Below are 15,463 nucleotides of genomic sequence, written 5' to 3' on the forward strand. Positions count from 1 at the left end.
CCAAATTAGTCTCGTTTAATAATATCGCTGGCAAGTGAATCGCCATGATACGTCATTCTTTTTTTTTTTTTTTGTTTTTTATATAGGAGAGGAGAACAATTTCACTGGGAACGGAAAGCGCAATCTCGGTAAACGGATCCACCTATGACGCGGGGACGATTTTCTTTTACTTGGCTCTTTTAACAAGTCGGTATAAACCGAGTTCGGAACGTGAGATAACGATCGGAAGAAAATTACAGCGATCGCGGACTGACGTTTCGAGGAACATCCTATGAACGTCCAACTCGTCCGCGTTTTGCACGCCTTTGTATCGTTACAATGGAGAAACATGCTTTTGTCTTCGCAATGGTTTCGTGTGATTCGGATTTAAGACAATTAAGAGTATTTAAGACTGCTTCTGGCGCAGACGCGCGCATATAGGAAATGCCGCCTTAACTCGGATACGTTGAACGCGTCGCAACGCTATACCGCGCCGTACCGCACCGCACCGCCGCTCTTTAACGCGAATCTTTGCCATTAATTGGAGTACAGAAGCTTCCGCGGAAAGTTTCTTGTGGCTATTCGCGCTCCAAAGACGGCGCGCTAGCGAGGCGTCTTAGAGTTTTCTCGGTGGCGTTTCCGCCAACTTTTCCGGCAATTAATGGCGCGACGTGGCAGAATTTTTTGCGAAAGCCCCGCGAGGCAACCTTTTTACGAAATAGGTTAATGTCTCGTTTCGAGTAAAACCCGTGATTATCGCATACCTGTCGGACTAATCGTTGCGAAGCAGACGCTTTCCTCGCGTTGTTACGTTGTTACGCGGTAATAATAACGTAAAAGCAGACAGCGGAGGTCCTCGTCAAGAAGGTTGCATATCGAATCCAGGGGCAACGAATTATTATATATCGCAGTTAATGATCGTGTTGTTTGGAGAACGAAGGGAACCGCGCAATTATTAAATCGTTAAGGTGAACCGTACCTACACGAACGGGCTACGGGCATCCTATAATACCACCGGGTTTCCACTTGTTCTTAAATTATCGTTAACATGTAACGTAATTCCTACCCTCTGTGGCCGATCGTACCGACAATTTTCCACTCTACTCGACAAATAAAACGTTGGCCGGTTCGTGTACGTGCGCTCGATGCGCAATGAGAAACTACCGGCTGAAATAATTAGTTCTTTCGCGTGTATGAACATGTGCCAGGAACGTAAGCGTTTTTACCTTTAAAGTAACCTACTCGTTCGGTGTAATCTATGAATCTGGTAACAAGGTGCGCAGTGGTTAATGGGGCAAAGGAACAAACAAACTAGACTCTAATCTATGGAGTTTTCGTGGCAAAGTGTAAAGTACCTTCGTATAACATTTTTATCGATCGCCCTTTAAATTAACTTCCTTCCAAGAGATTCGTAACAACTTAATTTCCAACGTATTTTCTTCTACTAATTGGGGGCATTTATTTTCTTTAATGCGGCAAAATTCTAGATAACCGAAGCGATCTTTCTGTAAGAAAGCGTTGTTAAACATCGACGCCGACATTTCTGTCTTTACGGAATTCTCATTTCTTCGGTTAAATGGGTAAATCAAAGGGTCCGATATCATTCAAATTATAATCTCGGAGCTCGCACGATATCTCGTTCATACGACACGAAAAAGGAGTGGAACTCGAGCTTTATTTCGTTGTAATACTCAAACGGATCCCAGATTTCGTTCATACAGCGATTCGTTTGATTCGCGTTAACGTGTCAACAGGTTGAAATAATTGTTTACGTGCGCACAATAAACACCGCATATATTACGCGTGTGAAATGCGCGTGTCATATCTTAATCGGTGACCAATCGCGCTACGCGTCGACATAAATTCGTCGAAATGAAATTCCTATTCGAGATACTTCTGTACTGCATCACAGACGTTATGGCAAAAAAATGTTAAAGCTTGTCGATTTTGCATCGTCGCGATCGATGTCCGTAACTTTTTATACAAATTCGTTCGAGTCTCTGACAGTCTTTGAGGAAGCTCTTGGAAAGGCGCGTCCCGAAGGAAGGGGGCGTTACGGCACACCATCGAACAGTCGTGATTAATTTGAAAACGTAAATAACCTTTCTGTTCTACACCGATCCATCACTCGGAAAACAATGAATCCTGGCATGGTAGCGGCGCCTCGACCGATGCATGCGCTTTGTACTCGTATACCTCCTATAAATCACGCATGAATATTTAGTCGACAACCTGGTCGCCACTGATCCTCGCGATAGACAGACGCACGCTTAAAGTCGACTCACGTTTCGTCTATTCGTTCTTTCTTCGAAGCTTACGTTTCAACGCAATGCTCGTTGAAATTTGGAAAAAAGGTGTACATCGCAGTTGTATTAATCGACGCATGCGTCGTACAGTAGTTTCCCTACTTTCCGGATTTCCATTTCGTTTCATTTCCGTCAATAGTTTCCATCCGCGTTTTTCTTCGAGAATTTTAATAATCTTACGTATATCGTGACGTCTATCGTCGAGGCATCTCGTTTGTTCGGTTGGCGACATACGAATACGCGTCGCCGAATCGGAGAAGAATTTCGTTGTCGTTTCGTATCTCTGACATAAGTTACGTTGAAACTGTCGGATATCGTATTACTCTGACGCCACATAAATTTGTCGGGCGTAAATTAATTTGAGAATTTTAGCAAAGAGAAGGCGAGGTAGGATTCTTTTCGGTGCGGCTGCTAGCTGCTACGCCGCCAACGACGACATCGGCGACGAGACGAGCAAAGTCGAGAAGGGCGAATCTAAAGGATAAAAATGCGGGAATGAGAAACGAGCTTTTACGAGAGGAATTCAAGTAAAAAGAAGAGAAGGACGGATAAGTTGATCAGGCTTCGTTGAAAGGGGGATTGTAAAGTACGGCACCGCAATTGTAGTCTGACACGGAGTGGCTTCATTATCATTGCCCGGAGCATTACGTCCCTGTGACTCGTGCATCCTCTTCTTACGTTTCATCGATATTAATTAAACTTCTGCATTCACGTTCCCGGGGCATCCTTATTATGCCCGCAGAAATGACGCGAAACGTCTCATCTGCGCGAATGCAAATCAGCTGAAAAATACATTTTCAAAGAAACTCGTAAAAAGAAGAAAGAGAGAATTTTTCCATAGTTTTCTTCTAAATTAAAAACGACGTATTACGATCATAGGTGAAAAATATGCCACGCGTCCTACTATAACAACGGTATAGGATCGCCGTTCTTTACTTGTCCGTACGCTGTCAATTTTTTGTCACGTACACTTTCAACACCGTATACAGAAACAATGGCGCGCATAATGCGAGCATAAACAATTTGCAGCATGTACGATCGGCTTGCACAACGATCGTGATAGTTGCACTCTTTCCGTCCGGAATAACTCGAACACTCCAGCTCTCAACAGACTGTCAATTAACTATCATTAACATTGGTGAATTAGTCGGAGGCGAACGTCGATATATATTCGTAGGAGTAAATCCCGTTCGAACGAGTGCGTTGGTTATTCCGCTTATTCCCTTTCTCTATCCTTCCTTCTCGCTTTTTCTCTCGCACCTCTTGCCCGAGCGTACGCATTTTCACACGCGCTTACCCACGCGCTTTAACATTTACTCGAATGCATTTCCGGTACCTCTCACTTTGTGAACCGTTTCCTTGCGTTGTCGCCATCGTCATCGTTGTTATCGTCGCTGTGATTCGCGTTAACTGTTCGCATGCTTCTTCTTGACTCATCAAAGATCGCTTACATTTTCCTTATGTAATTCGTTCAAAAATAATTTGATCGCGCATTGAAAAATAGATCTTATAGATCAGTGGATCCCAAGGTATACTTTTAATAGCGACAATAGGACGTAACAAACTTCGAGAGTCGATCAAATCGTCCGAAGATTTCCATTTGTATTCGCAAATTACGCTGATAGGACGCGTTTATTTGGCAATTGTTGAACGATGTGAAGAATCGATAGGATTTTGCCACAAGGGAAACCGACGATGTATCGATAATTGGATGAAAGGACTTGAAATTCTCGCGACAAAAGTAAAAAAAATATTTCATATCGAACGAAAAAGATTTTGAAACGTACGCGACTATAAGAGTGACGTCTACTGCTGGTAGACGATACAAGTAGAAAAACACGAGAGATAGAAAAAAGATCGTCCTCTATCAGATAGAAGTCTCATTGTACTGGCACATGTGAGACAATTTCTCATCGAGTTCGAGCGACGCCGCATCGTTAATTTCCGATGTGTGCGTCATATCATACGCGTGACAACTCAATTCGGACGGCAAGAGACGCTTTAAACCCGCGCCTCTCTTATAAATATTCCACGGTCGCGGTCGATGCGAACAAAACGCTTGTTTAAACCCTCGCGTTTAATGAGTTTCGGAGGAAAATTTCCATCGGGGTGAAACAATACCGCTTATTGATCAAATTTCGATCGAACGAAGAACTGCATAAAGTCGTCGATCGATCTGGCTAAGGACTCCCATAACGAGAGAAACATGTTATCGTTATGAGAATTATCGTCGCTTCCAGAAACCAGTGAATCGTGTACGGATTAATAAGGTGAATAATTATACTCCACTTTCGATTAAAGCGAACGAAGCGTTGTAACGATTTAACGAAATTCAAGAAATTATTGCGTACGTTTAAATGAAATTCACGTAGGTTTAAACTAAAAAAAATATGCCGTTTTATATTACATATAAATGTTACAGAAACACTGTTACGACTTTTATCTAAGCCTTTACGTGGAAAAATTTCGGTGGACGGAAGTAATTGGCCGCGTGATTCAAATAACCCGCGAATTGTCAATCGGTTGAAATTTTTCCTTCGACTCGCGTATCCAAAGCGACAAAATTATAGACTTTAATAAAGAGGCTGGTACGGTATGCGACGTGAAACACCAGCGAGTTCTCGTACGTGCATATGATCAACTCTTGTTCTAATTAGCAACTCTAACAGAAGGATCGTAGTCACCGCTTGCTGAGAAATGCCGTGGAATACCGAAAGGGTTTGGGGAAATCAAAGTCGGTTGATTAATCCTCTGTCTCTGTCTACGAAATCAGTAAATTAGTCTCTCGGGAATACCTTTCAACGCGAACGAGCTTCCGATGTATTTGCATGGCAATTAACAACATTTATTTCTTCACACCCTGTTCATTCACTGACCAACTTACAGAACAATCTCGGATCGTTCTTCCTGTAGTTTGTTTTACATTTCCGGTTTTACTTATTGCGTCGATTCGACAAATAAACGTAGCTCGAGTCGTCTTACGGTCAGCATCTAACAATCGTCGTTCGATCCGTGCTATCCGTGCAACTGAATCAAAGGAAAACTTCCAACGATAATTGCGTCCGAAGAGACACGTAAGTCGGAATGTAAGGCAAAGCCGACTATTCAGCGTGGGACTGTAAGAAAGGGTCAGTATAGCTGATAGAGTGCAATCATGGGGTTGGCCATGGTTCGTCGAAATCCGATTACCATAATTACCCAGCGTTACTTGTCGGACCATGAAAATCTCGCGTAACAAGGTTCATACCTTGGGTCAAAGCTGCTGCAAAAGCATCCCGCAGGCTTTTCCTTAGGTGCACCGGGACTGCAAAGTTCAGCTTTAATTCCTCGATTCGTGCATGTTTTCGCGTCGCAGCTCGAGATTACCTTTCTTGTTATTTCACGAGACGTTTCCTAAAACGTAAACGAACCACCGCCACGTCGTCGACGAAATAATAGAAAAAGTTCGCCAGAACGTTTATTCAGAAATCGACCGAGTTTTCCGGTTACAGTCCTTCCAATACCGAACCACTTGCGCAAATATCTTTATGCAAAACGCTCTTCCAAGGATTAAACACGAACCCTTGTACGTTTTATCGTCCGACATTCTCTCAATTCCCTCGAAAATCTCAGTCGTTGGTTCGGCTCGCTAGCTATCAACCTCGAAATCGAAGGAACCGGTAAGTTTATCAAATTACGACTCGAGGACAAGATCGCGCAAATAAGGTTTGCCACGCGTTAAAAGTATTCCTTGGTTCTTTTCACACTGCTAATCGTAGCTTGATAAACACGGCATAATGGCTCGGAAAACATTTCGTAAAACGATCTCTTTATATTTATTGCAGGTCGAAGAACGACGACGCGACATAAAGAGCGGAAGCTTGACCACGTATTGGCCGTCGTGTACTTATTTGAAGGTGCGCTGCCGGTCTGATCGCAATCATGCTCTACTCACTGATGCTTCAGACGTTTATCGTTATCGCGCATATCGTGCCTGAGGTCCTTCTCCATCGACCGAATGTCAGGGGTGAGTTTCAAAGTCACGCTCGATCGTGTATCGGGACGATAAAACAGGATGACGAGTGGATTATGCATGATATTATTCCTTTTATCGACTGTGCGAGAATTTTTCTATCCTTTTAAACGAAACAGACTCGCATACAGTACCCGTACATTCTATGATTCGTTTCCTATGCTAGTCGAATTTTAAATATATAATATTGGGTATATTAACTGGTACACTCTCGGGAATAGTTAAACGAACGCTTAGATTTATAGCTTTAATTACGTCTACGTATGACATTTAAAATGCACCATACCTATATATATACGCATATTTGGAATAAATAATTTGCACTTTAAATAATTTATACGTAGTTGCAAAACAGTTATGATTTTGCGTAGCATATATATCATGCTATCGATTCGTTATATTTCCGATGTAAAGATATTACTGTGTCAAAATTCATCGAATTTCATCTTTGAATGTCAAAGGTAAGAGCCACAGAATTAAACACTGCTATACATTGCTTTTTATACTCGCGTCGCGTTGTAGCAATACAGAAGCTAGTAGATTTTTAGGAAATTAGCTGTGACAAAAGTTTGAATAAACGATTACGTGGGTTGGTCCTTCGCTATGCCGGAAATTCGCATCGTGTCGATATCTCGATAATATCGGTGTTTCTGATAACTAGGCGTACTGAAATTACAATCGATCGGTAAGTCTAGCGGTGGCATTCGAAATATTTATTGACATGATTAAGGAACACGTGGTGTCTCTAAAAATGTTACTACAACGAGCATAAATGAGGCGATAATTAGCATCATTAGCGTATCGCTCCAATGGTTCGCGCAACACTTCCACCTTTCTCCAAGTATTCCGAGGTCCGTTTAATCTCTGTCTTCGTTTTCGTCTTTAGATCGTAACTCGACGCTATTTGTAAACTTAACAGAACCACCTCCAGCGAAGGCGAGATTTCGTGCACGTCGACGACCGAGCTGAACGTGACAAGTCGCGAACAAAAGTAACTCGAGAAAGCGGGCGAGAAGCTATAGAATCGGCTATGTTTCTTCTTTCCCTCTCTCTCTCGCCTATCTTTATGCTTTTGTCATTTTTCACTCGTCCCCGACGCGCCGCCGGATATCATTTTTATCCGATTTACAGTTACAGAATAACGGATAGTCGATTCTTCGGGAGAAGATCGCGTTCTCGTGAGATTCGAAAGATTGCGAGAACTAGAGGGAATCTTTCAGAGTATCATCTTTTTGGTAATGGAAAAAAATACAAAGATGGCAATTGATCTGAAGATTTCTTGAATTCAAAGCTTTAACAAAACGGTATCGCGTTCTCGTGAGATTCGGAAGATTGCGAAAATTAGAGGGAATCTTTCAGAGTATCATCTTTTTGGTAATGGAAAAAAATACAAAGATGGTAATTGATCTGAAGATTTCTTGAATTCAAAGCTTTAACAAAACGGTATCGCGTTCTCGTGAGATTCGGAAGATTGCGAAAATTAGAGGGAATCTTTCAGAGTATCATCTTTTTGGTAATGGAAAAAAATACAAAGATGGTAATTGATCTGAAGATTTCTTGAATTCAAAGCTTTAACAAAACGGTATCGCGTTCTCGTGAGATTAGGAAGATTGCGAGAACTAGAGGGAATCTTTCAGGGTATCATCTTTTTGGTAATGGAAAAGAATACAAAGGTGGTAATTGATCTGAAGATTTCTTGAATTCAAAGCTTTAACAAAACGATATCGGACGATACAGGCATTTATTCATAGACATTTTGATTTACGAACGGTGCTGTAAATTATAAACTTTACGCTACCGTTAAAACACCGTTCGAAAAATCCTAGATCGTAATCCGAGCCTAATTCGATCCATCATACGCCACAAATCCGATGCGAACAAGTTAGCCTCTCATGGAATCGTGAAAACGATAAAGTTTCGATTGCCATACTGTTACGCTATTGTTGTATGTGTGTATACGCAATTCGAAACGCAACAACCACGCGGATATTTTCGAGCAGAATTAAAAAATCCAACCCCGGAACGAATTCGTTGCCGTTGTGGATGAGATCGCCCGCGCATGGTCACCATTTTTTCCGCGTCGGAAAAGAAGGTTCGAGACAATCGCGACACGACGGCCACCTTTTCAATGTAGATGACTGAAGCCGCGCTTGTAAATATTTATTCGCCTTGTGGGCGACGAAGACAATGCGAACCGGGTAGAATTAGCGACGCGAAGCGAAACCGCGTGTTGAAATTGTCCTGTTATTAGGAAGCAATTATCCCGATCCAAGAAAATTATAGCGAACGGTGGAGACGCGTTTACACGACGCAGCGTGTGGCGTGGCTCGGTGTGGAAAGACCGGTTAGCTGACACGCGTAATCTGACCGCTCTGTCGATCGTCCCTTCAGTTATTACGGAATTATTAACCCTCTGCGGCACTCAACCTCTCTTCCTGCCGAGAGTATCCTAATGACGAGGCATTAGCAGGGGTTTGCACCTCGTCGCCGCTTCGCTCTAATTTGAAACTTAACGCTGGGAATTCGAACTACGGCCAACCCTGCAAACTTCGAATTGTTTCAAAGTCCTGACAGAAGTTAGACTCGAGTTTAAAATCATCGGCGGCCGGAGATAACTTTCCTAGTAATTACCTGCCCGCTCGCGCGCAAGTTATATTTGATACGCGTTTCTTTCCAGTAATCCAGTTTCCAATGGTACAGCAAGAAGTCGTCGACGTTTCCAAGTATCAAGATTATTCCAGATCGTTTTGTGCTTAACGACACGTATGTTCGCACTTGCTACCTTTTTGCTATTTGCTATTATATTTTGTTGTTTTAAAAGCCAAAGAGATACGAGATTGTGGCAACGTCCACGCTCTTGTCAACTTGATACGGTTATTTGAATATCTTTGGTCGTCTGAAAACCACGCAAAACCCGATAAACTAGTACTAAATCGAATCTCGATCGATCTTGTCGAAGAAAAAGACCAACGTCCCTGAGATGGCGCCAAACATCTATGAAAGCGATGAAAAAAAAAGCAGGCTCGTGGCCCGTTCGTAGGAGCAACAAGACCGACCGTCCATTCATGGCTCGAACCCGTTGAAAAATCGGTCGGTCGTACGCTGAATATGTAACTGCTCGAACAGCAGCGTGAGCGAGCGTGCGTGTTTCTCGCGTAGCAATGGGTATGCCGCTGGAACCGCAATCGCGTTCAAATATTATGCGCCTACCTCCTCGATCGAGAATTTAGAACGAGATAAAAGTATTCCCAATTTTCGACAATTTTTTAAGTTAGCAGGAAGATTAACGGATCTTCCGGGCAATTGGTACTTTGAATTCTGGTCGCTCGAGTTTATCAGGCTGTCGTCACCTACTTCGAGACGAACGAGTCGTTCCAAGTTTCAAACGTGTCCCAGGGATTACAAACCTTCAATTTTCAAACTCTTCGGGACCCGTCCGGAAGGTTGGAAGATTTTAGGATTCGCGAGAACTATGAAGTTCTTAAGCCGATATAAAATCTTAAGTCCATGAATTACACAGCTGCGCGGTTCGAGGTTTGCGAAGAAAGATTTCAGATTTTCTATGCGAAGCTTCGCGAATCGAAGTGGCTCGTGAAACTTCAAAATTCGCTGGTGAAAATGCTCGGTCGATTCGCAAGCTCGAGTAATTGAGCAGTGACTAAAATTCTATACTCTGCCACAAAATTTATCCAATTTTTCAACTAAATTTACAAATTGGAACGCGTTGATATATTTACGTTCTTTTGCGATGCACGAAAACAATTAAAGCTCACGCAACGGCGCGAGCTGCTTGTCCATCAAAGTCTGGAGCATCAACTGATAACCAAATGATTAATGCGAGTATCCTCTAATGGATAACGCATTTGGAAGATGAAACCAACTGCATAAAAAAATGAATAAAAAAATATACGGTAAAAAGTTTTAATTTCGCGAAAATGTAGTTTCAAAGATACGGTGTAAAAGCAATTTGTATAATTGCAAGAATATCTCCGCAGAAAAATAACGTATAAACAAATAAAGCCTGTGAAATTAAAAAAATTGTCCTTTCGGAGGAGCAAAAATATTAACGATTGATTAAAAGAATACACCAGTTATAAAACCGTTAAAAAGCCGCTAAAAAATCATTGTAAAACCGGAAATTCTGAATTCATCGCTTAAGAAGCAAATAAAATATTACGAAGGAACACGCAGAGAGAGAGAGAGAGAGAGAGAGAGAGAGAGAGAGTCGACGACGAAAAGTCCCCTCGGAAAAGAACCAAAGCGTTTCAACTTCGTACTGGCAGATTCTCCGCTTCCATTCTGCCTCGTTGCAAAATATCGGCTTTTTCAGGACGGATGCATTGAAAAAGGTGGGAAGGGGGAGGGAAACGCGCTTTGAAGACGAGGAAGCATCGAGAAGGTCGAGTGGCGAAGAACGGGACGGTGGAGGAAGCGAAGGCAAAATAACCGAGGCATCGGTAGCGGCAGTTGGCGCACCTGTACTGTTGCACGCACGATGTTCGATGAATGCAAGAGCGGGGGCGGACAGGCGTGGGCCGCGCCGTCAATAGACGGTACACGCTTGCTTTTTGTCTCTCCTTGTCTTTTCGCCAGGGCCGAGGTTCGGCCCGATGCGAAAGCGGCAGGAAATAAAAGGCGAGACTGGCGTGGGTCGCGCGCCTCGCACCGTGCAAATCCGAAAATGCTGAAACGCGGCTGTCATGCCACGCCGCTTGTTCGTAAGCGTAGGCACCCGATGACGAAGCATTATCTTTATTTTCATTCAGAACCGTCGCGTCGCGTCGACCGAACCGTCGCATCGCCACGCTCCAACTTCTCCCATTCTCGATCAGGATCGTTTATGCGATACACGCTACGCGCCTCCACCAGGGGCTATTCAGTCGGCCGATCAAACTATCCTTCGAACGACGGACCGGCGGATTCTGCCAACTTACGTCGCATCCGACAAATTTCGCTCCTTTTTGTTATTTTATTCGATACAACGTTCCTGGCGAAAGATGATCTCTGGAAAATGTAGCGGCGGTACATTAAGCATCGAAATAAACGACTCGCGGCCGTATAAATCTCTTTCGTAAATTCAGGAATTAAAAATATCGATTTTCGTTGGAACAACGAAGTCGGAAATACGTTTCAACGCGCAAGAATAACAATTAAAGACCCGGGCTAGAGTTATATTCGGATCACAGCTGTCAGACTTCTACTTCCGTATCCATATGAAACATAAACGTTATCCAGGGATTGTGAGAATATTAGAGCAAATATTAGCGCTCTGTGTTTGCTCGTAACACGTGCGAATGTTTGGTTATACCACGATAACGGGGATAGTCATTGTGTCCGCGATCTTATTAAAGTCTCGTTAGCGGTTGAGCTTTCTAAACGAAATACGTAGTAAGATTTGTAATTCATCCCGTTTGTTGAAATAAGCGTAGAACTAAATGGAATAACTATCCAGACTGAGACAACAAATCGGAGAAATAACGCAAAACTCTGGTCGAAATAATTTCTTATTACACCGTTTTAAACAGCGTGCTCGCATTTCTACGTAAAAATTTCCAAAGATCGTTGTTCTTGCTCGACAGGATCATCGGGAAAAATGCACTTATCAGTTCGCTAAACTCCTACAAACGGTAGTATTCGTTAGTTGCTCCGTATAGCATTAATCGAGCGATAATCGAGGGAGATCGATCCGAGATCGGCTCGCTAGAGCATCGTTCTTCTCGCGATTTGATTGGCACGAATGGAAGAAGGAGCGATTTGCACCTGCGGGGGCAGTCAGGACGAAGACGGCGCGAAGCGTAGGCCGACGCTCTCGCTCGAGCTGCTATAACGAATAAAACCCACGCCAGCGTGTCTCAAGAGCGGAGGAGAAGTGATCCTTTTCGAGAGATACTACGGCTCTCACCCACGAACGCACGTTTTTGCGTATGTTACCATCCGATGAAGCGCCATCCCTTCTATTTTTGGACAGAGTCGGTCCGCCTTTAATCGCGGAAGCTTCCTGCCACGCACGCGTTTCTCGTCGTTTCGACTTCATTCGGATAAAATTTATATCACGGTAACAAAGTTTTCGAAGTACACGTAAATAATCTAAATTGAAAGGGAATCGCTAGTTTACCGGAGCGAGCGTTGAAAATATCCGAAATATAATTCAATAGTACCACTGCATTCGGGAGATAGTCACTTTTACTTCCGCCTTTTTTATTCCGCCTGCACGTAAAACACGTCGTTTTAAAAAGTTATTTTCCCGCTGTATTTCAGATTTATCGGTATCCGAGTGTATCGCGTATTTCTCGGAACGCTTTCAACAGTTTCAACACGTAACAAGATGAAACAATCGCGTTACACGAAAAGATCAACAACGTTTCAGCGAGGCCACTTCCTCCCAGGCATTCGCTACTTTTACCCGACATAAATCTGCCGTGTCGGTTTATCGCGTGTCGTCGCGCGTTCCCCGCGTAATCTGCAACGACGTTCGTCAAACGGAGAAAGAAGCGGCGAAAGAAAGGCGAGCACGGTGCGATCGCATTTGCTTACCTGTTGTACATCGTGAGAGACGTTTTGATCTCCGATGAGAAAATTAACGTCGCCTCCCCCTTTGTTCCGGTAGGAGACAAGTTTATCGACTGTTCGACGCCGGATATCGTAACCAGACGACCCGAGGGAAATCGCAAAATCCGTTATTGCGCTGTCTCCAGGAGAAGACACACGGTGGCAGCTAGTTTACACGTTCGATAAGTGACTGCACCGGAATGCGGGGAAATTTCTCCCGAGCTCGGAACCTCGCACTCCTTCGGGACGTCCAACTTCCCTACTCACGCGATCAGCCACGAAATTAATGCGAACTATACTCTGCCTCCTATCTTTCGTTTCACGCTACCTCGAGTGTCGGATTTAATACGAGGATTCGCAATTCGGTGAAAATTTATTTCTACCTTGTATCATGGTTTTAGATTTACCGAAAGGAATAGGTATATAAAGTCTTAACTCTAAATTCGTTCGTGTCTCGTCTCGGAAGCACGAGGACTTTACACAAGCGTACAGCTTTTGTAGAAGCAGCGTTCCGTAGAAGGACGAACGATCAGCACCGACGTCGTACAACCATAAAAGTCAACTTATTGCTCTCTTCTCGGTTCTTTTATTACCCTCTCGCGATATTAAGGGGAAATTTGGAGTAGTCCGGAGTGAAGGGAAAACAGAAATCTGCTTATCGCGATAATATCGTAACGAACAGGATTTAGATAAAATATGGCAAATACGCAAGGTTTAGCTAACGGGTGGACTTCGTGCTGTTCCAAGCGGACGTTAGCGAAGCTCGTGAAGAATATCTCGAGAGTTCTTGTTCCGTGAAAATGGTTAGCGAGATAAGATGCGCGCGTCGTGTGTCGACACGATGCAGCACGAGCACGTTAGTACGACCGCGTAAATACCTGGTTGTATCTGCAATTTATTGGCCCGGCCAAAGATAGATGCATTTTGTAGCAAAGACAACGCGCCACTTGCGCGCCGCCCTCGCGATAACAATTCGTCAACCGGTCATCATAATTTATCACCGCTCGCTGATAACCAAGATTCACGATAACACTGTAGGAAAGGGTACTTAGGCGGTAAGGAAGCGTTGTTTTGCTTTTACAGGCAAGATATTATCAGAGATAAAATATTCCTGTATTTGTTCGCGTATTTCGGAAGAGGAAATTTCGATCCAGATACCGAATAGAGACACCTTTAACACCTTCGCGGACTCAACGAATTATATTTCATAATCTTAATGTAACAAATCCATAATTACACACCGATGTATTTACAAAATTATGGTATATCGCGTATTTCGCAACATATCCGGACCACCTTGTTTATATCGCGTTTCACTTTTGTGTCAAAGTCCGAATTTTATACCGGAGGCGAGGCAAACGTTTATCCGACATGCTTGGTTCAAAGATACGCAAACATATTTTTATATAGATAAATTTTCTTCGCTCAAGTTTCAAAACCATCGGAATTTCCACGCATTCCCATAAATCCATCAAGCCGAAAGTCGCTAGTTTTTCACGTGTCAAAGCCACTCGGATTGGCGCGATCCTATCTGCGTATGTGCCTAAGATAATTAATGAAAAACGAACGAGCCAAGACAGTCGGAGATCGTGCTCGGTTGATAGCCACCTACGTGTAATTGGTTTAAACTTGCCTGGAAAAAATCATTCCGGAATCGTTTGCTTGGACGTTCGAGGGAAAATCATATTCGATTGATTAACGTGCGTGACGACCGGTGTGTTATTTAAATTATGCCTCGATCTTTCAATGAATTCTTTTTATTATCTCGGCCGGACGAGATATTTTGAAATTCATAGCTGGATTTTAATATTCAACCGTTTTAAGTGTTTCGATAGCGCTGACCCGTTAAAGGCGCGGCCTGAAAATAATTATCGCGCAACTCTCGAGACTCGAGGATTGTCTAAGACTTTGAACGTTCTTAGCACCGCTTTTCAAGAATTCATCCTTCGACTTTTCGCTGACTTTTGAAATTCTCCAAGTTCTCGCAAGAACGCGTAAATTCAAAGAAAACGGAACGCGTTCGAGAAATCAAAGGTATCAAAGGATGCGATTGAATTCTCGGTTTCCGATGCGCCGACTCTTATACTCTGATCGCATTAGCGAAAACAGCACGAGCGAACAAGCCTAGAAGCAGCTTTGCGCAAAACCTGACCTCGCGTTGAAATACACGCGCACGATAATTAAGTTGTATCGGCATGATTAATCGTTATTCGTGGTTGACCTAGCCTTGTTTCGGCCTATGTTGCGATGAATACCCATAAAATTGCTCGGCAGACTACGTTTTGTTCTGCGCGCGCTGCGCCGCACAGTGCCGGCTGAAATTAATCCTTTTACTACTGTCGACTACCGAATGTTCGCTGCCGCGCTCCGTTTCATCCGTTGGTCGATCCTTCTCGTGGAAACACAATTAACGATTTTCGTTTCTCTTATTGCGATATGTAACTGTATGTACGTACGAACGTGCAGCGTGATCGCAGCCTCGATTGCACGGATGAAACGCAAGCTTGATTTGTAACGACCCCGGCGCGACGCGACGGAACCTTGAGCCGCGATTCGTTTAATCGAAATCGCTTAGTTCACCGTGAAAGCCAAGCCATCTGTTGCGCCGGAGAAACCA

General features: G+C 43.5%; 1 protein-coding gene across 4 annotated transcripts in view; it reads left to right on the top strand.

The window, feature by feature from the left end:
• The window catches only part of LOC132911715 (A disintegrin and metalloproteinase with thrombospondin motifs 10-like), a 90,322-nt gene that overhangs the window by 36,247 nt on the left and 38,612 nt on the right, over window positions 1-15,463 (top strand). For all 4 annotated transcript variants that reach the window (XM_060968589.1, XM_060968581.1, XM_060968606.1 and 1 more), the window contains one exon: window positions 6,110-6,291. In XM_060968589.1, the coding sequence (XP_060824572.1) occupies window positions 6,207-6,291 (85 nt within the window). In that variant the 5' untranslated portion in view covers window positions 6,110-6,206. The remainder of the gene's footprint in view (window positions 1-6,109; window positions 6,292-15,463) is intronic.

This window comes from Bombus pascuorum, chromosome 1, assembly GCF_905332965.1.
Source record: "Bombus pascuorum chromosome 1, iyBomPasc1.1, whole genome shotgun sequence".
Taxonomy (NCBI): Eukaryota; Metazoa; Arthropoda; class Insecta; order Hymenoptera; family Apidae; genus Bombus; species Bombus pascuorum.